General features: G+C 52.5%; 1 protein-coding gene across 1 annotated transcript; it reads left to right on the forward strand.

Annotated features, from left to right (window-relative positions):
* The first annotated feature begins 4,846 nt into the window (after positions 1-4,846).
* Positions 4,847-18,814, forward strand: MESD (mesoderm development LRP chaperone). The gene is made up of 3 exons (XM_075558069.1): positions 4,847-5,077; positions 15,788-16,020; positions 17,679-18,814. Exons 1-3 carry the CDS (start codon positions 4,871-4,873, stop codon positions 17,938-17,940), a joined length of 702 nt encoding a protein of 233 aa, XP_075414184.1. The 5' UTR covers positions 4,847-4,870; the 3' UTR covers positions 17,941-18,814.
* The last annotated feature ends 1,703 nt before the right edge of the window (positions 18,815-20,517 follow it).

Genomic DNA, 20,517 nt, shown 5'->3' on the forward strand with positions numbered 1-20,517 from the left:
TGCCCTACCTCCCTTGGGAACCTCCGAAGTCTGTTATCTTTGGTTTGCAAGTCTTTTTTATCTTTATAGTAGTGGTTGCATGCAGTAGGTGACCTGTGGGGATTATCTTCACTCAGCATAATGTTCTCCAGCTCCATCCATGTCGTGAGGTGTTTTGCGGTTTCCTCATGGTTTTGTAGAGATGCACACTACTCCACTGTGTGTCGTTACAATGTTTCTTTATCCGTTTTTCTACTCCAGCATTTGGGCTGTTTGCATCTTTTTGCTTCATTGAACGTGGACAGGCATGTGTCTGTTTGAAGTATGGCTCTTACTTCTTTAGGGTATAAACCCACAAGGCGTTGCTGGATCACGCGGGATTTCCATTCCCAGTTGTTTGAGGCCGTGCCATCTCTTTCCACAATGGTTGGACATAGTTACAGACCCACCGGCAGTGCAGGACGGTTCCCTTCTCTTCACACCCTCTCCAGCATTTGTTATTTTCTATTTCTTTAGTTTTTTGTTTTTTCCAATTGGGCTGTCATTGTCAGTGTAAAGTGAGGTCTCATCACTGTTTCGATTTGCATCTTCTGGAAGGAGAATGCACGTGAGCATCTTTTCATATGTTAGCCATTTGTGGAGGTTACATAATCTGTCAACTTGCGAAGGGATGGAGTCTAGCCTGTCAATCAGGTCATAGCTAATGAGGCCTCTGTGGGTGGGCAGGGCCTTCTCCTGAGGAGTCTGGTAAGTCCTGTCTTCCTCCCTGGAGGTGGGAGACACTCCTTGCAAGACATTCCTCTCTTGCCACATGGAACTACACTGACAGAGCCAGAGCCCTGGAGCTGGAGAAGCCACGTGGAGACCCACACCAAGGCTGAGACACTTCCACTGCCACTGGATCCACAAGACTTCCCACTCACTTGCCTGCCATCTTCCAACATTTGGCCTCATTGTGTGTGTTGCATGAGTCTGAAGAGGAATTTACAGACTGGTATCAGACATGTGGGCTAATATAGGACTTATGGATTTGATCTGGGACTGGACTGGGATGTTTTCTTAATGTACAGTTGCTCTTTGAAATAAAGTTCTGTCTTACACACATTATTGTCTCTGGATTGGTTTCTCTAGTCAACCCAGACTAATACACCATTTGTATGACAGTTTTGGCGAGCTGTCTATTCATACCCTTTGCCCACTTTGTTGTATTATGGTTGCTGTTTTCTTATTGAGGTATCACAGTTTTCTATAGGTTTTAGAGATTAATCCTTTGTCCACTGTGTTGTTGTTAAGGAATTTAACCCCAGTCTGTGGGTTCTCTTTGAACTCTTGATGAAGTCTTTTGATACTCAAAGTGTCTTGTTTTTATTAGGTCCCCAACATCTGTTTTGTCTTATGTGTGCCTCCTTCACATGTGATAGTATGTCTGTGCCCTGCAATAACCCCCACTTTATTTTCTTTATTTACAATCCTCCCCCCAAAAAAACCCCCCACATTCCTTCAATATTTCAACTTGAGGCTTGAATTTTTCCCCTTCCATTATCTCAGCTTGAGAAATGCTGACCAGGTTCTTCCCCTCGGGTTTCTGACTCTGCGTCTATAGAGCAATTTAATTTGTCTTCTCAAGCTGCCCTATGAAATCTGTGCAGTTCTTTTTTTAAATTTAACATTTTTACTGACATCTAATTCACAAGTCATCCGAGGAGAGTTGCACAATCATCAACAATCAGCGGGTCAGTTCTTTTCCTTCATCGCGTCTTCCATTTGTTTTAGCCATGGTACATTCAGGAATATGTTTCGACGCCCACTTCCATCTTTTCTTTCTTTCCTGCCTGTTACTGGGCTTCTGCTGTCTTCGTGTATGGTGCCGTTCCTACGATCCCACACCACTCTTCTGGTCTGGGGCCGCGAGGCAGATCTCCTCCTGAGGTGGTCTTTACATTCCAGTAGAATATACCCAAGGGCCCACTTTGGCATTCCTGCACTTGTTTTTCGTTTTCTGCAGCTTCTACTTCAGCTCGCAGGTGAACATTGGGTGGTCTCCTACTCAGTCACCCCAGCCCTGTTTGGACTGCTGATCACGAGCCTCTCCCGCATCACTTTCCACAGGTGTGGTTATATTAATCCCTGTCAGTTCAGCCCTGTGAGATCCGCGTGTAAACTCACTGTTCACACTGTTGAAAGAAACCCCTCTAGTCCAGATCTCTGTAATCCGAATGACACGCAGTATGTATTGTTTATCTCTTCTGTTTGGCTCAGGCCAGATGCACAGTGGAGTTTACTCCTTAGAGTTTTCAGGCTGTGACTTTTTGGAAACAGGTCACCGCACCTTGTCTTCCGCGGCACATCTGGGAGGGTTCTAATCAGCCTTTTTGTTGCTCGTCCAGTGCTTAGGAGTTTGTGCCACCGCAGGACTCCAGGTATCTCCCTCCTACTCAGTCTTCCCGTCCCCTGGCCATGCCTCTGCAGGTTCTGAGGGCGGTAAAGAAATTCTGAATTGAATCAAATTCCCCACACCACAATAAGTGGTGGAAATGCAATCAGCCCAGATGTTTTCCCATCTGTGGATTATAGGCTGACCCGACTTCCTCCTTAGATGGAAGTCAGTAGCCCTGGGATTTTTGTACACAAGCCCAACACTTTCCATAAAACACTAAGTGACTTTTAATCTCTCCAACCAAGGCTGGGGGCCAAGATTCCCAGTGCGTTTGCACCTTCACTTGGCTGTGGGCAGCACGAATGACCAGACTGACCCCTCCCAACGGAGCACATGATCAGCCCCAGCTGTGCGTGTTTTTTAGCATGACTGCATCGGGACAGGGCTCCAAGCCACTGGGTGGAGCAATGAGCCCTAGGGAGAGAGCTTATGACATTTCCCCTATGATTTCAGAAAGGAAAGGGAAAAAAAGAAAATTCCCTCCTCCCCCCACCCCCAAATGAGTTGTTTGTGCTGTCAATCGGAATGGCCGTGGTTGTATGTATAATACATGCATGAATCCATAGGCTGGAGATCACTGTGCTTGTAGGAGAGAATCGGGACTCAGGGATCCTAAGGGTGCAAGGAAGGCAGGCACTGCTTGTCAGTGCACTTTTTCCTTGATGGCAGAATCCCAGTTTTATTGATCAATTTCTATCCTTCCTTGAAGGACTAGGTCCCAGCCAATGGAATGCAACAGAAGTGCTGTGTGGAACATCCAGCTGACTCCAGTGAAAGGGCGATCCATTGGCTGGCCTGCCCTCTCCCTTCCTTTCCTGAGCATGAACTTGACCACTGGAACTCTCATATCCATCCTGGAACTTGCGACAACCTTTGCAGTGGAAACCTGGAGTTAGGATGGTGAAGCAGGATACGAAGCTTGGCACCAACCCAAGGGGCCACCATAACAGCTTTAGACACTCAACTTCGGGCTACTTTTGTGAAAGAAAATGCAAACCACAAGAACGCTTTTTGCCTTAAGGCACTTTTTTCCCGTTTTTAATTTTTGTTGTTCTATGCAGCTACTAACTCTCCAACAAAGGCATGAATAGAGGCCTACAACAGCTTTAAAAATTTTTGAGAGTAGAAAAATTGGTGATAACCGAAATTCCCAGCCATAGGGAGATACTATTTGTATATTAATACCAATGAATATTATACAGCAGTGAGCAGAAAGAGCTCATCACAGGGACGTCACTGGAGGGAGGATCCCCAAACACTTAACAATTCACTTACTGCCGTAAAGCACATATCGGAATTGCTTCGAGCGTCTTTGATGTGTGTAAATAGAACAACGGTGGAATACCTAGGACACTGTGCAAGGCAAACCAGCAGCTATGGTTGCCAGGGAACAGGCTGGGGAGGTGTGGGGGCTAACCTTTATATAATGTTTGGATATTTACAACCACAGGGAATGATTCATGTCTTATGTAAGGACATTTTTGTTCAGAAGTGAGTAGATCAGCCATTTAAAACTAATGGAATTTTAAATCATCTTTGGCCAGAGTCATTTTAAGAAAGGGGGGAAAAAAGTGATTCAGCCTTGAAAAGGATTAGTCATACTGCCTGAAGTATTCGGTTAAAATCGGGAGGAAAAAAAAAGACGAGCTAATTTTAAAAATGAAACAATTTTTTTTTAAGCCTTTGCGAGTTCAGGAGATGAACAGGCAAGCTGTGGGCTCAATCTATTTCTGACCTTGTGAAAACGTTTTTCTACCCGCCCTGAACTTTTTAACTGACGCTTCTGAGAGGAAATTGTGGAAGACTCAGGAAACACCAGACATCAGCAAATAGGCTTTCCTAGATGGGGCAGCGCCCAGAACAGATGTTCTCAACCTGTGGGTCGCGACCCCTTAGGGGGTGGGGGTGTCGGGCAACCCTTTCACGGGTCGCCCGATTCATAACAGTAGCAAAATTACAGTGGTGAAGTAGCAACGAAATAATTTTACGGTTGGGGGTCACCACCACGAGGGACTGTATGAAAGGGTCGTGGCTTTCGGTTGAGAACCAGTCCTAGAACTTCCGGCCCCCCTTCATTTCACAGAGGACGATTGCTGGAGGCCCCATGGGGGCCTTTCGCCTTGGCTGGAGCATCGGAGAGAAAATGAACGAGTCCGGAGGGCTCTGCTGGACAGAAAGCCGCACCTCCACCGAGCCTTGAAGACCGCTGGCCTGGGTACGCTTGGGGCGGGGTCAAGGGGCGGGGGCGGGGCTTCCGGAGGTGGGGGCCGGAGGCAAAGAGACGGGGCGGGGCCTGGTAGGTCAGTCTGGGCCTGGAGGCGGGGCCTCTCAGCCGCAGAGGCGGGGCTAGAGGGGCCCGAGGCGGGCTCGCGTCCGTGCTGTCCCCGGAAGCCGGCTGCCGGCGGGGGCGGGGCCGGCGCGGTCTCCGCGGCGTCGTCACGCTGCGCGGCAAAGATGGCGGCCTCCAGCTGGGCGCGCGCGGCCGTGGCCTTGCTTTGTGCCTCTGACCTGTTGCTGCTGCTGCTGCTGCTACCGCCTCGGGTGTGCGCCACCGGGGACCCGACCGGGGCACCCGGCGAGGCTACCCGGCCCCCGCGAAAGAAGAAGGATATTCGCGATTACAATGATGCGGACATGGCGAGGCTCCTGGAACAGTGGGAGGTTCGCGGCTCGCGCACGCCCTCCCCGTTCTCGGCACGGGCCCCTGCTCTAACTGACCCTTTACCCGCCCCTTGCTTTGGAACCTTTTTGATCTCCGTCTCAGTAACTTCTAACACCCCTGCTACCGATGCCTTACTGCCGGACTCAGGCCAGCCTCGACCCTCCGGGTCTGGCCCTCTTGGTCCCTCCCTCAAGCCCTGTCGACCCCCCCGCCCCGGGACCTTCTGTCACGCTTCTCTGGTCACTCCCGCCGAGACAGCCTCTCAATCTCACGGCCCGTTTTCCTTTCAGTACCTGGTCACTTTAGCGCTGTCCCTGTGCCCAGTGAACCCTGCGACAGGGGAGGGAGTCCCGAAGAGCAAGGGCCCGGACGGCTTCCAGTCCCCCTTGCTTTGCGTCGGAGTGGGTGGGTGAGTGGCAGGGAGATGAGTATCATTTAGGAGTCTTCCCAGCTGGGAGTTCTCCCGTCTTCTATCAGTAGAATTTCAGACTTCCTACTTTGGTATATTTCCTTGTTCAGAGTTTTGTAATTTTGTGGGTAGGTTTTGTTTTTTTTTTTTAGGAGTGGATTAGAGGCCAGACTCTATGTCGTGGAACGTGTATTTTTCTTTTAGAGGAGCAATGATTTGCTTCCTTCGAATAAAGCATGTAGTTTTTTTTTAAAACCTGAATCCACTGGACATAGTTTAAGAGCGTGTCGTAAGCTTTTAAGATAAAGCTTATTGACCAACACCAGGCTACTGCCTTTCTGCCTTCCACAGATGGTTGTCCAGAATTGTTCTGGTTAGTTTGCCTAGCTGGTGGAGTGCAAGACCCAGTAATATGTTTGGCTTCTACTCGGGGACTTAAAAACATTTCTGGTGAAATGGAATGAGAAGATAATGAGGTTTTTCCAGGAGCTTGTTGGCGCCCTGTAATGCTGACTGTGTAACCAACCAGGTCGTGCCTGTCAAATGAAGGGGGTTAGTGGATGTTCCCAGAGAGCCTATTCGGCCCTGAAGTTTTGTCATTTTATGACAGTCGTTTTCCACTTCTTTGTTGTGTGGCAGAGGGAATTGTCTTTTTGGCAGTGCACAGTGTAGGTCAAGTTCCTTGGGCGGCACTAACCATTCAATTACTAACCTAAAGGTTGGTGGTGCTGTGGAAGCAAAGCCTGGTGATCTGCCTCTAAAAGATCACTAAGCCAACCTCACCTTCATCCAGTTGATTCTGACTCAATAGCTCCCCATTGTAGGGTTTCTGAGCATGTCAGTCTTGACCAGGGCGATAGTCTAAGCTTTCTCCCACAGAATGGTTGGTGGATATAAACTGCTACCTTGTGGGTAGTGGCCAGATGCCTTGGGAAAAAAATAGAGCTATGAAGCAGTTTTTATTCTATTCTACACCAGGTTGCCATGAATCAGAATCAACTCATTGGCAGTGGGTAGGATAGCAGTATGCTCAAGGGTTTGCTGTGTTATGATCCTTGAGGCAGGGATTTTAAAGGTGACAAAATGAATTTGATTGGCAGAAAGGAGACCTATTTTCACCAGCTGACAGACTGAGCTATGTGGATGACAGGTTGACAGGTGGAGCAGGAATTTCCTGAGCCTCTGTGGATGACAGGTGGAGCAGGAATTTCCTGAGCCTCTGTAGATGACAGGTGGAGCGGGAATTTAGCCCAGCAGTCTCTTCCCCAGGCACCATCTCCCTTGCAATCTCCTGATCACTTGGATTCTAGTAAATGAAGCCGTGGGGCTGTTAATGGGAAAGCATCACCGGATGCGGAAATCCTCCTTTAGAAATGCTCAGCGCTTGGGCTAAAGAACGAGGGTGCAGTAGGGATGAACTCGGGGCCCACCATTGGGAGCAGTAGCTAACAATAGAAGGAAAACCACGAGACGGAGTAAAACTTGCTGGGTGTTACCAAAAGAAAGGAGACGCTGGCTGTTGGAATTCCTTGGAAGGCCTTTCATGGAAGGAAGGCATTCCTAGTGGGGCAACGGGTGCCAAGGATGGGACATCTGGGAACTGGGCAGAGGGGCCCAAACCTTGACAGCCCAGACTATACAGTTCATCTGTTTGGCTTTAATCACTTAAACACGGGGTGCTGGCCTGGGGAACCTGCAATGTGGAGCCCTCTCTGTGCCTCAGTTGCCTCAGCTACAGAGTGGAGGTCTTAGTAGTACCTGCCCCTGTCGGTTGTTAAAATGATTAACGGACAACGTGAACGGAGTGTAGAATAGCGCATCCCAGGAGTCACTAACTGTGGTAATACTAATTTTCTAGGTTGGCTGGACCAGATCCTCTCTGAAGCAAAGTCGTGGTAGGTTAGGTTGACAGGAACCAGGTCCCGCAACACCTGGAGTGCAATGAGGCGCAGTCCTCGATGAGTAAGAAATGGTTGGATTGTCACGGATGAGCTTCTATAGTTCAGCCCATATGACTGCGTGTGGCAAAGTGGAATGGTCCCGCAGGGTGTTTTAGACTGTCATCAGCAGTTCGGAACCACCAGCCGCCCCCGAGGGAGAAACATGAGTCTTTCTACTCCTACGAAGAGTACAGTCTCATAGGGGCAGTTCTACCCTGTCCTATAGCATGGCAACGAGGCAGAACTCACTAGTTGGAGGGTTTTTCTTTTTAAGTCTTTGAGAGGCAAAGTGCCACGTCTTTCTCCCACAGAACACCCGATGGGTTCAAAGCACCGACCGTTTGCGTGTGCCGTCGGGACTCTGCATTAGCCCATATTACAATGGGGTGTTCTAGGTAATCAGCCCCATAACCTCATCCCCAAATGTGCACTACCTTTTTCCAAGTGCACTTCATTTGCAGACCTGGTTTTTATAACTACAATCATAGCATAGATGGGATTTTTCTGTTCCTTCCTCCCCCCCATCTGATATATAATAATTAAACCTTTAAAAGACTTCAGCTTTGGGTAGATGAACAGGGAGAGAGCTTGCAGGCAGAGGCAATATTGCCATCGAGTCACGCCGACTGACCGACCCTACAGAACAGAGCAGAACTGCCGCTGTGGGTTTCCGACAGAAAGCCCCGTCTTTCTCATCGTGGTTTCGAGCTGCTAACCGTGCCGTTTTCAGCCCACCATGTCACCCACTGTACCACCAAGGCTCCTCTCCGTTTTTGTTTGTGAAAACTTAGAAACAAAAAGGCGCCCCAGCAACGCTGCGTAGGGCCCCTTTAAGTCAGAATGCAGGAGAAAGAGGAGGCTTTCCATTCCTATAAACAGTGCCAGTCTCAGAAACTCACAGGGCACCTCTGCCCTGTACTAAAGGGTCACTGTGAGTTGGCATCACATGTTTGGTTTGGTTTTCTGGTTGGAATTGCCTCGCTCATGGTGGCGGTTTGGTTTGGGTTTTGATCTAACCTCGGAAGCAGTGAGATCCTGGACAGGCAGTGATCTTGTTTCTTGTTCGCTGTTTGTACCCTCGCTGCAGGTGGGAAGCTCACTGTGGGCATTGACTTCAACCCAGTGCCAGCTCCTTTCCGTAGTAGCAGCATTTTTGTTTTGTTTTCCTTTTCCTGTGGGAGAGGATGGAGCCTGGTGCCGTAGTAGTTACTCATTGGTCTGTGATCCGCCCGCGTGTCAGCAGTTTGAAACCATCTTGGGAGAAAGACTGAGCTTTCTACTCCTGTAAACAGACAGCTACAGTCTGGGAAACCCACAGGGGATCGCTATGAGTCAGCAGTGAATTTGGTTTGGTTTTTGATGAGACAGGGTAGATATCTCTGGGTGTTTTTATTTGGAAGGAAGCGGGAAGGCTGGAAAGACGAAGCTCTTCTTCCCCCAGAGGGGAATCCCAAATCAGTCAACCCTGCCAACATGCTAAGCAGAGGCTGTGCCTCAGATGTATGCCCGTGGGGAGAACAAGGAACTACTGCCCCAGTGTTAGAACTAATGTCCCAATTCCTCTGAGACTTTTGGACTATGTTAACCAGGTGGGATGAGGGGCGGGGGGGGGACGCGGAGGGGAGGACGGGACTTGGAGTCAGAGTCAGCTCTCTTAGCTTGTGACCTTGAGCAAGTTTTTATCTTCTCTAATCCTTTTCCCTGTGTAAAATTGGGGACCTTTCAAAGTTGCTACAGGTTGAAGGTAATGTAAGTACGTACCTGGGGGCAGAGTAGGTACTCTGTAGATAGTCTCAAAAGACCACACTCACTGCCATCGAGTCCGTGCTGACTCCTGGAGCCCCTGTCGTTTCTCAGTCTTTCTCCTGCATGACTGTTGGTTTTCATGACACCACCAGGCACCTGCTGAGAGGGGCAGTGTTACTGTTAGGGACCAAGAGAAGGAGAAAGGATTTGTAGCCAGTGCAGCTTTGTACTATTGCAGTTCTCTGACTGGCTGGCGTTTTGGTGAAGATTCAGGGCTGTCCTGGAACTGAGTCAGGGGAGCGCTCCTAGTCCCTGCCCTCCCACCCCCCAACGTAAGAATTTGGTGGTTTTGAGTTCAACACAAAGTGATAAGAAACAGATGAACTCACCCAACCCACCTGGGCAGAGGGCATTCTCAGTTCATTGCCAGCAAGTTGAAGTCCGCCTTAGTGACTCCATGCATGCTGGGTAGAACTGGTTCCAGAACTGAAGGTTTGTGACCTTTCAGACGGAGATTGCCAGGCCTTTCGTTCAAGGTGCTTCTTGGTGAGTCCACAGAGCTTGGCCTTTGTACTACCTAGTGACCCCCGACTGAGCGCTGCACTGGGCAGTTACCCAGGGGGTGCTCCTCCTCCATTTCCCCTGCAACGGAAACAAAGACATAACATAGAAATGAAGGTTGCTTGGAACACTCTCTACCCTTACTTCGCAAATGCACTGCACTGAAGAATGCAGGTGCGCGTCGCTAACAACTACAATAATCCTATGAACTAGGAGCTTACGGCCCGCGGGCCTTGTCTGTGTGATGCACTGTGTCCGAGCAAATTGCATAGTGTGTGGAGTCCCTCCTGTTGCGTGGAGCTGTGGGCCTGAGCCCAGCGGCTGCTGCCCCCTTTGGCTGTGCCTGTCTCGATGATACCCTTCTCCGTGGACACAGCTCTCCCCGCCAGGAAAGTGGGGGCAGGGGTGTTTGTTCCTGACCTGTGGCCTTGGCGCCCCTTCCTCCTTCCTCTGAGCTGAAAAGGGTTCCATGCAGAGGCTTCAGGGAAGATGGTGGCGCAGGGGACCATCAGGAATCCCCTCTTGCCCTGTCCGCCAGCTCTGAGGACATCACTGCCATCAAGTTGATTCTAGTTGATAGCGGCCCGGTGAGTTGGAACTATAGGACTCTGCTTGTGGGTTTCTGAGCCTACCCCTCTCCCTTTCCTGGAGTGGCTAGGTGTGGTTTTGAATCGCTGACCGTGTGGTTAGCAGTTCAACGCATTGCCTCTCTGCCATCCTGGCTCCCTTTTGTGAAACTTGTGACTTGGGATCTCCTAGGTGCATTTCTACTCTCTCCTATGGGATGGCTGGCAGTGAGTAGGGCTCCAAGTCATGGCAGCCCTACATTGGGTTTCTGAGGGTATGAATCTTTATGGGAGCAGACACTCTCAATTCCCGCAGAGCATCTGGTAGGTTGGAACCACCAGCTTTGCACTGAGCAGCCCAGCGCGCGCCCAGCAGCCTCAGGGTTCCTTTTGCAGCAGCGGACAGTAGAATAGCCACGTGTAACCAATTGCATGAACAGTGTGGCTACTCAGGGACTCTTGCTGCTGGCATCATGGGGAGCCTTTGAACTGCTAACTGCAAGGTCAGGAGTCAAACTCACCAGCTGCTTCCTGGGAGCAAGATGAGGCTGTCTGCTCCCATCAAGATCTAGTCTTAGAAACCGGAAGGAGCAGTTCCACACTGTCCTTTGGGGTCACTCTGAGCTCATACTGACTCAGTGGCAGTGCTGGGCTGTGTTTTGTGGCTATGTCATTAAATTTCCCAAGCAGCCCTAAGAAGGCAATGTTCTTGTTACTCCCCGAGCTCACAGAGAGGGGAAAGTCTCCAGATGGCTAAGTAACTTTCCCAAGACCACACACCTCCAGCGGAGGAGCACGAACTGAACCCAGACCTGGCCTCCAATTGACAGATCACCGGCAACCGCTCCTGCAGAGCGAACCAAGGGAGAAAGCAGTTGGCAAAGCTGGTGGCAAGTTGAGGAGGCTGTGTGGGGGGAGGCCCCCGCTGGGCCCAGGGTGCTAGCTTAGCTCTGTTTTGAGCTTTTGAGATGAGGAAAGCAGCCTCGGAGAGCCAGGGGTGTTTTCCACGGTTACACAGCTAGTTTCTGTGACGCTGAAACAAGACCCCAGATCTGATAGTAATCTGGGTCACCTTCAAGCACTTCCTTAGAATTGCTTTTCTTACCATTCTTTATTAAAAGCTAGAAACACAGTCTGCTAACGCCAGTGTCTGCCAGTATATCCTTAGCCTCAGCCCCCCGTGACTGGCGAGACCGAGTGGGAGCTGTGGGGGCTCTTGCTTCCTTAGTTGTTTGTTTTTGGAAACGGCATTGAGACATAATTTACATCCCCTGAGCAAGTCACCGAGATGAAGTGTGAATTTTGTTGTTCGTATATTCAAGAGTTTCGAGCCTACTCTGCGGTCAGCTCAAGAACATGTTCACCACCCCGAAAGAAACCCTCATGACCTGTAGCACGCAGTCAGTCACCTCTTCCTGGCCTCCCTCCTACGGATAAACCCAGCTCTTAGACCCGTCTGCTTGGGACATGCTGTACCATGCCGCACCACATGCACTTTGTCACACAGTGTGCACTGCTTTCACTGGCGTGAAGTAGAGAAGATCCATCCGTGTTGCAGCACATATCAGCATTGTATCGCTTTTCATTGCCAAGTGCTACTCCCTTTCTGGAGAGAGGGCATTTGGTCTGTCCCCTAAGGAGCCCTGGTGGCATGGAGTGGGGGGTAGGGCGCAATGTGCGCCCTTCAAGGTGCAAACCCAGCCGGGCAGTTGGATTGCTCCGCCGGTGGCCCTGTGTTAAAATGGACTACGGAGCCTTGAGGCAGGCCCGAGGCTGGACCAGCACCAGGCTGCTAATGGAAACCCGAGTAGGCCCAGCAGCCACCCTGTGCACGAGAAGGCCAGGCCGTGATCTTCAGACAGCTCGCAGCCCGGGAAGTCCTGGGGACAGCCCTGCTCCAGCCCGCAGGTTGGCTGTGAGAGCTGATGGGCGCTGTGGAGAGTATGTCTGTTGGACTCCTGGGGGTGCACGTAGTCATGCACAGCTCCTCACCTCAAAGTTGGTTTGAAAGCACCCAGCAGAAGGAAGACGGGGCAGTCTACTTCTGTGAGGATAACAGCCCAGAAACGCCGCCGTCGTCGTCGTTGTCAGGTACCTTCCAGTTGGTTCCCGCTCATAGAGACCCTGTGCAGCACAGCGCCTCCGCGTCTGGATGTTGGAGCCCGTGGTTGCAGCCCCCGAGTCAGCCCATCCTGTCCAGGGCCTTCCGCTTTCTCACTGCCCTCTACAGGATGTCTTCCAGGACTGCTCTCTCCTGACAGCGTGCGCAGTATGTGTGAGGTGAAGTCTCGCCATGCCTGCTTCCAAGGAGCGGTCCTGCTGTAGGTCTTCCCGGGCAGATCCGTCTGCCCTTATGGCAGTCAGTGGTCCTTCAGTAGTCTTTGCCAGCAGCACAATTGAAGTGCATCAGCTTCTCTTGGGTCTTCCTTATTCAGTGTCCAACTTCCACGTGCATGGGACAAAGCACTATGGCTTGGGGGGCAGGCACACCTTTGTCCTCAAAGTAGGATCCTTGCTTTTCAACACTTTAAAGAGATTTGGTGCAGCAGATTTACCCAGAGGGGCTAGCAAATAAGAGAAACGCTCCTGAACTTGCGAGCAGAATGCTGATGGTCCTCATTGGGTAGTATCAGTTAACTTTTGCTAGGTAACAACCTAGCCCAAAGTTTAGTGACTTAAATAAGCCCAAACGCAATGTGGTCCACTGGTATCCGGCGCTTAGCCACCCTACATAGGGTTTCCAAGGCTGTACATCTTTACGGGAGCAGAAAGCCCTTCTCCCTCAGATCCACTGATGGGTCTAAACTGCCGACCCTTCGGTTAGGAGCCCAGTGAGTAACCCACTGCCCAGTCGGGGTCCGTGGTGGCTTAACTAGCAGCCATTTATTCCACTCAGGGTTTTGTGGGTCAGTCTCTCTTGGACTTGCAATCACTGTGTGGGCCGAGGTCCCTGCCAGCCGGGCTGGTGTAAGGTGACCTCAGCAGCGGGAGCTTGTCTGCTCTCCCTGACCCGTCCTCCGAGCCTGGTGTAAGGCGGTTCCAGGGCCCTGATTGGAACTGGCCCAGTGGAGTTTCTGTAGCATTTCGTTGGCCAAAGCAAGACACAAGGCCTCCCTGTAGATCCAAGAGGCTAAGGAGCTTGGCCCGAGTGACAGCTTGACATCCTAGGTGGGAGCTGAGTCAAAGTTTGCCATCCTGAGGGGGAGCTGCAAGGAAGCGGTGGGAAGTTCTTATCTTGTTCATTTGTTTCTCTCCCAAGAGTGAGCAGTCTTCTGACAGCAAGACCTCACTGTCATCGGGCGCAACAGGGTAGAGCTGCTCATGTGGGTTTCTGAGACTACCTCCTGTAAATAGGAGTAGACAGCCTCATCTTCCGCTCTCGGGAGCGCTGGTGGCTTCGGATGCTGGTCCCTACACATCAGGGCTCTTCCCTTATTTCACCAGGGTGGTGTGGATGAACCAAGTGTCTCATAGGCTCACTTGACTGCCAACCTTCCACAAGTGCCTCCAAAGAATGGCCTGGCAATTTAATTCTGAAGAACCAACAGTAAAAACCTGTGGAGCACAGTCTAGCCTTGACATGCGGGTCGCCACGAGCCAGAGCCAACTCCATGACCATATTAGAACCTCCAGCTTAATCTCTAATGTTGTAGCGTAATCCCCACATTAATTGCCCCAATGGTGTCCTGGAGTGTGTATCCCAGCCCAGGGTTCAATTCCGGACTAGGTTCCTCGTAGATTTGCTAGTCCGCTTTAGCCTCCTTTAACCTGCACCAGTTCCCCAGCCTTTCCCTGCCTCCTCACCGTCCCGCCTTGTGTGGCGTTTTGCAGCATGGCCTGTTTCATTGGCTGGCTTTTCTCTGGCTTCCTTGGGCTTTGGTTTGGGGAGGAATACCACCCAGACGAAGTTCCGCCCTTCCTTCAGAGTGGATTTTACTAGGAGGCTTGTCGCTCTGCTGAGGGAGTTTGCTTGGAAGGCTTGCTTCTGTGCTAGCTGCCAGGTTCCTACAGTGCCGAATTACTGTTTTCCCGTTTGTAATTTGTGAATACTGGGCAGTTTTTGCTTTCAGACAGTGTAAATGCCCCGTTTTGCATCAAACTTTGATCCATGGTTTACGTGGGGTTTCTAGTGCCATCGTTCCTCTGGTCTGCTGATGAGTTCTTCTACTCGTGGTTTATTCATTTCTGTCTTTCTACTGGGATGGACACAGTGCTGCTTACTGTATTGTCTGGGTTACATGCTTGTCATTATTTACTCTGATGCCCAGCTTTACAACAGCATGGCCAGGGAGAACCCTTCTTGTTGGCTCCTGCTACATTTTGTCGGGGTCCCATGATCCTTTGAGCACTTCCGTTCTGAAACAGAAAGACCATCTAGGTTTACCTTCAATTCTCTGTGCTCCAGCCCTGGAGTGACTCTTCTCTCTCTGATATCCCGGTCCTTTCAGATACGCTTACCTAGCTTCTCCAAGAGAAAGAGTTCCTTCTGCTACTGTCAATTCCAGTCCAAATCCGCAAGGTGGCTTTCCTCCCCCTTCCCGTGGGTAACTTCCTTCCTCAGGAACCTGGCTCTTACTAGCTTCCACACCCTGTACTTCAGCCTGCAATTCACAGAAAGTAGCTTCCGAATTGCTAGTTCATACCACGGCAAAAGAGCCTGGTGGCATGGTGGGTTATGGGTTGGGCTGCTAACCACAAGGTCGGCAGTTCAAAACCATCAGCCCCTCCTAGGGGAAAGATGAGGCTTTCTATTTCCCTAAGGAGTTACAGCCATGAAAACCCACAGAGTACATCTACTCTGCCCTATAGGATCGCATTCCACTGCATGGTGGTGAGTTGAAGCCAGTGGAGAGGGGGAGAGAAAGGTAACTAGAATTACATCTTGGTTTCCAGTTCCTATCTTTTACATGAACTTGATATCCATGGAATGCGCAGTGCAGTGAGTTTTGAAAAACGGACACACTCATGTAATCCACAGCCCTGTCCACCCCCCCAGAGCTTGCCTGTTCCATCTCACCGCCCTCAGCCTCAGGTCTCCCCACCCTGTGCTCCCTGCTCCCTAGGTTCGTTCTGCCTGTTCTCGAGCCGTCAGCCGGTGGCCTCGTGCATCTCTGCCTTGGGCTTTGTTGTACGCCTCACTGTGTGTTCTCCGGTGCTGCGTGGCACTTCTTCATGGGCCGTAGCTGTGCGGTAGGCGTTACGACCGTGATCACAGTGGGTAGATTCCTGCAGATTATAGGCTGTGCACGGACCCCCATCACCAGGAGCCTCCCTGTGATTGGCCGGCAGGGGTGAGCGAGAGGAAGTACTACCTGACACTTGAACTTGACTTGAAAGAGAGAAACTCCTGGGCTTCCTTTGCCCTGCTTTCTCTATGGTCAGCTGCAAACCCCGTGTCAGACTCTGCTCCTGTTGCTGCCAGCACAAGTGGAAAGGCAAGTTGGGGACCGTGGATTTGATGCTTGCTTTTCTCCCCCCACCCTGTAGAAAGATGATGACATCGAAGAAGGGGATCTCCCCGAGCACAAACGACCCTCCGCACCGATTGACTTCTCCCAGATCGACCCAGGCAAGCCCGAGAGCATACTGAAAATGACCAAGAAGGGCAAGACGCTGATGATGTTTGTCACTGTCTCCGGGAGCCCCACCGAGAAGGAGACGGAGGAGATCACCAGCCTGTGGCAGGGCGGGCTATTCAATGCCAACTACGACGTCCAGAGGTAAAGCGCCAGCAGCCTTCCTGGGGCCGGGGTGCGCTCTGAGGCTAAGCAGGGTGTGGTGCTTGCTTACCAAGGGCCCTGCGCTTTCCTTGCTTGGATTTCTTCCTCTAAATGCTCTTTTTATTATTCAGCTCTTTTTATTGTCATTGTTCCTTAACTCATCCAGTGCAGTCCCTCGGGTGCTGTGCCAGGCCTCCCCTTTTGATCTTCATTGGTTGGTTGTCTGACCTGACTGTGAGTTTAAGACCTGAAGGGGGAGGAAGGGCAGGGCCATAGGCTCGGGGTCCCACCGGGCTCTGTCTTTACCAGTAAGCCCGCTGGTCTCTGATGAGTCCGAGGCCCAGTCCACATGTTTTGCCGCTTCCCCGAGGGCTTTTGGATGCGCCCCCTTTCTGAGTAGTTGGCAGTAGCAGCCAGGCGCCATCTAGTTGTTCAGGTCTCAGGGTTGTGGAGACGGATGTCCGTCGTCGACGGACTCATTGTTTCCACGTGTCTTGATGTGCTTCACGCTTCTTTCTTCTGCATGAGGAGAGCCCCAGTGTGTGAGGCCGGTGTGATGAAAGAAACAAATCCAGCGACACTCTCTGTGTAAGAAAGCTTTATATCAAGACGTAGTTATAGATGAACTAAACATCCCAGCCCAGTCAACACAAGTCCGATTCTAGTCCATAAATTCCCTCTTCAGACGCACACAGCCCCGTACAGTGCTGCAGAATGCAGGACCATCATAAGCCCAGCTCCACCCCTACACTCTGATGCCTCTTCGAGTGGACAGGGAATGATGGCACGACTACACCCCCAGGTGCCCTTCCCATGGCTGCTCACAAGCTTTCAAGACACCGCCGGAGGGTGCTGAACATCGTCTCTGTAGACTGTGACATCACTGGACCTTGGTGTCCCTGGGACTATGGTCTCTGATGATAGTTTGCTTATACCCAAGAAGTTTTCATGAGTTCCACCACGTTCATGGTTCTTTGCAGTAAAGGTGAATGCGTGTACATAAATGCACTCCGACAAGCCTACGGGTATTTGTGGGTGTGTATGTTTCCACCCTCGCCACCCCTAGTCAGCCTGTGTGCCATCTGAGACCACCGCTGCCTCGGGGCGGCGTGTACTGCACATCTGCCTTTGCAGAGCTCCCCAGGGTCTCCCCGTGTCTCCCCTCCTCCCCCGGGAGTCTCCCCCTTCTCCCGCACAGCAGGTGGTGGAGCTCAGCTGCCACTCTTCCACCCAGGAGACCCGGGCTTCTCTGACGCGGGCCCAGGCCTCCTGAGCCAGCCTCTCAGAAGGAAGAAGTGAGCCTGTCCACGTGTCTGCTCGGGGAGAATGCTGCGCTGGCAGCTGTGTACACCGGTGGCCGCTCCGAGCGTGGCTGCTAACTGAAGGCGGCTGTCTGGAGCAAGGACCTGGTGAAGGTCACAGCCTAGGCCCCGAGGCAGTGTCACTGCATCTAGGAGGGTTGCTGGGGGTCGTAAATGTATGAAAACCGAACTATCGTCAGTGAAGTACCGAGCGAACGCCGACTCACAGCAGCCTCGACCGAAGAAAACTCATCCTTTTGTTCTGTGTGTTCACGGAGAGTTTACACTAAGTTGTATTGCGCTGTCAGCAGCTTCCTGCCGAGTGCTGACTGACTGTGTGGTCACTTCTCTCCGCAGGTTTATCGTGGGGTCCGACCGGGCTATCTTCATGCTTCGAGACGGGGGCTATGCCTGGGAGATCAAAGACTTCCTCGTGAGCCAAGACCGGTGTGCCGATGTGACTCTGGAGGGACAGGTGTACCCCGGCAAAGGAGGCGGAAGCAAAGAGAAAGACAAAACCAAGCAAGAGAAGAACAAGAAGAAGGAGGAGGAGGGCAGCCTGAAGTCACAAGCTTCAAAGGAAGCCAACCGAGCTCGGCGTGGAAGAGAAGACCTGTGACAGCCAGGCCCGGGAGGGCAGGACGGGGAGCAGGACGGCCGTGTTCTGCCTCTGCCTCTGCCCGGGAGGCTGCAGGTGGGCGAGGCCAACTGCGTCCTGCTTGAAACTCGTCCCTTCTAGAAGGATGAGCTCACATCCAGCTTCTCCTGTGGTCACTAGAGAGAAACCATCGAGGAGACAGAAATTTCCTAATGAAAATTGGGCATGGGCAAGGTTTGCCACAGAAGTGTTTTCAATGGAGACCTGAGTGTGTGGCTGGCTTTCCCCCACTGACCTCTGGCGAGTCCATGGGCACCCGGACCACTCCCTCTCCAGTGCACCCGCCCCGGTCGGATGGCCTACCGGCTCAGGGCTTCTGCCTCTTTCCTATGAGGCAAAAGGAGGCCAGATTCTAGGCAGACTTCACTGTATCCGTCATTGTGCTGAGAACTCCTGCGTGGGGCCTGGCAGGTTGCCCGGGCTCAGCTCTGTCTCGTGCTTGCAGTGTAAGTAGGAATCAGTCCTGTACAGGGTGCCGCAGAGGCTGGAGGGCTTGCTCTATCTCTAAACCATCCCCTGTGATGCCGGGCCTAAAACGGTGCCCTTCCATGCAGTGCTACAGGATGGGCGTCCTGTTTGCACAGCGCCCCTAAGTTGGGGCTGCCCCTGAGGAGAAGCGTTAATGGCGTTGCTGTCCAGGGTCATTAGTAAGAGCCAACACTGCGAGCCACTTCCACGGTGAGCCTAAACTGTGACATGTAGTACGTGTATGGGAGTGGACAATTTAACCGGGGGAGAGGGGTGCAGAGTGAGAAATGCCAGCCCTAGCCCTTGGTCCACTGGAAGAGCCACTGTTAAAAAGAACATTTTTAAAATACACTTAAACCAGCTTCTAGTGATGTGTGTTTCTTTGGCGGCGGCAGCACCTTTTCTCGTTCGAGGAAGAGCACATGGTTGCCCACAGGAAGGGCGGCGACTTGGTGGCAGGCATGGCAGGCGCTCCTGGAGAGCCTCGGGCAGTGCTCCCGGCCTGGTAGGGGCCTGTGCTGGAGCCGTCTCGGGCACCGCGTGTGACCCTTGTTCTTTTGTACAGCTCAGACCTGCACCCCTGCCCTCCCAGTTCTCTGGCTGGGAGTGTGATGCCCGCCCTGCAGGCCCCCAGCCTCCAGGCAGTGTGGTTTGAAGGCAGGGGGTCCCGTCAGACCTGGCCCCAGCCAAGAGGAAGAGCGCTGCATCTCCTAGCTGACCCCGCCGGGGAGATGGGAGGTACAGTTGCTGCAGCCACTTGATCTCAAGAGGAGAGCTGTCTGCGGGGGATCAAGCTGGAGCCACAGTGTTTCCTTTTAAGGCCCCTGGAACAAGCCTGGGTGCCCCTGGGCTGTTGGCATTTCAGGGTCCCCTGAATCAACCCTTTTCTTTTTTCCCTAGCTAAGAAAACGCTACTGGGTTCGCTAGTGCAGGGAGCTCACGTGCACAGGGGTGGGCACGCATGGCTAGTACTTGCTGGCCATGGGCTCCTGGGCATGGAGTGGCATTGTTAGAGGTTGGGAAGAGAACCAGAAGTCCGCTGTGGGCACACCTCTTGCCATCGTCTTGAGCTGCTCAGAAAGGTTTCCTGGAGGCCATGCCATCACACCTCCCAGCGCTTGCTCAGCCTCGGCGCCTGCATGGGGTCCTCTGAGCCCGCTTCTCTACATCCATCCCAGTGACCTGCAGCTGCCACCGACGCCCCAAGGCACGAGGACTGCTTGTGGTCGCTGACTGCATCAGCAGGTCCATGGTCTCCTTGGAAGTGTCCCTGAGCGATCTGGAGCCTAGAGCTTCTGGGGTGCCATGAGGGCCTGCTGCTGTGGGCGTCACCTCTGGGCTGCTGGAGCCCTCCTGCGCTGCAGCAGCTGTGTGGCACCCTCGGGCCTGCTGCTCGGCACACTGCAGGCTGGTGTGCCTGTCGGTTACCCAGGAGCACAGGCGCGGCGGGGTGCTGGTAGTCTCTGCGCCACACGTTGGAACATACTTGTCTGTCTCAGTGACCCAGCGTCCCCGAGCCTAGTTGCGCTCACAGTAGGATGCCCACTGCTGCTGCTGCAGCACCAGCTCCCCACAGGTCCAGTCCTCAGTGGCAGGCTTGAGTGGTGGGCAGCAGCACTGTGTGCTGCGTGCATCCCAGGCTGCAGGCGAGCACAGCGTGCTGGGGTGAGTTCAGGATTGGCCAGGCCTTGACTCCTCAGCCAACCCTGCCCCAGCAGTACTTCCGTCCCAGGCTCTCCGTCCACTTTGCCACAGCTGGTCAGGGTCGGATTTCTGAGTCGGGGTTGGAGGAGTCAGGCCAGAACTGGAGCAGCAGTGACCGCCAGTGACTATGTCCTTCACTTCTGACCTCTCCCGGTGGCTCTGCTCACCGCCGCCCTGGGGGGCTGTTGAGGGTGTCAGGCTGGGTTGTGGAGAGAAACAAAACCCGTGACCCTTGTAGAAGAGAGAGCTTTATATCCAGAAGGCAGCCCAGCCCAGTCTGACGCCAGGCCTTAGTCCAGTGCTGGCCGGGTCGGTGATGCAGGGAGCCCCGAGGCCTGGGGGCAGAGTCGTGGGAACCCAAGGCCA

This window comes from Tenrec ecaudatus, chromosome 9 (assembly GCF_050624435.1).
Source record: "Tenrec ecaudatus isolate mTenEca1 chromosome 9, mTenEca1.hap1, whole genome shotgun sequence".
Lineage (NCBI taxonomy): Eukaryota > Metazoa > Chordata > Mammalia > Afrosoricida > Tenrecidae > Tenrec > Tenrec ecaudatus.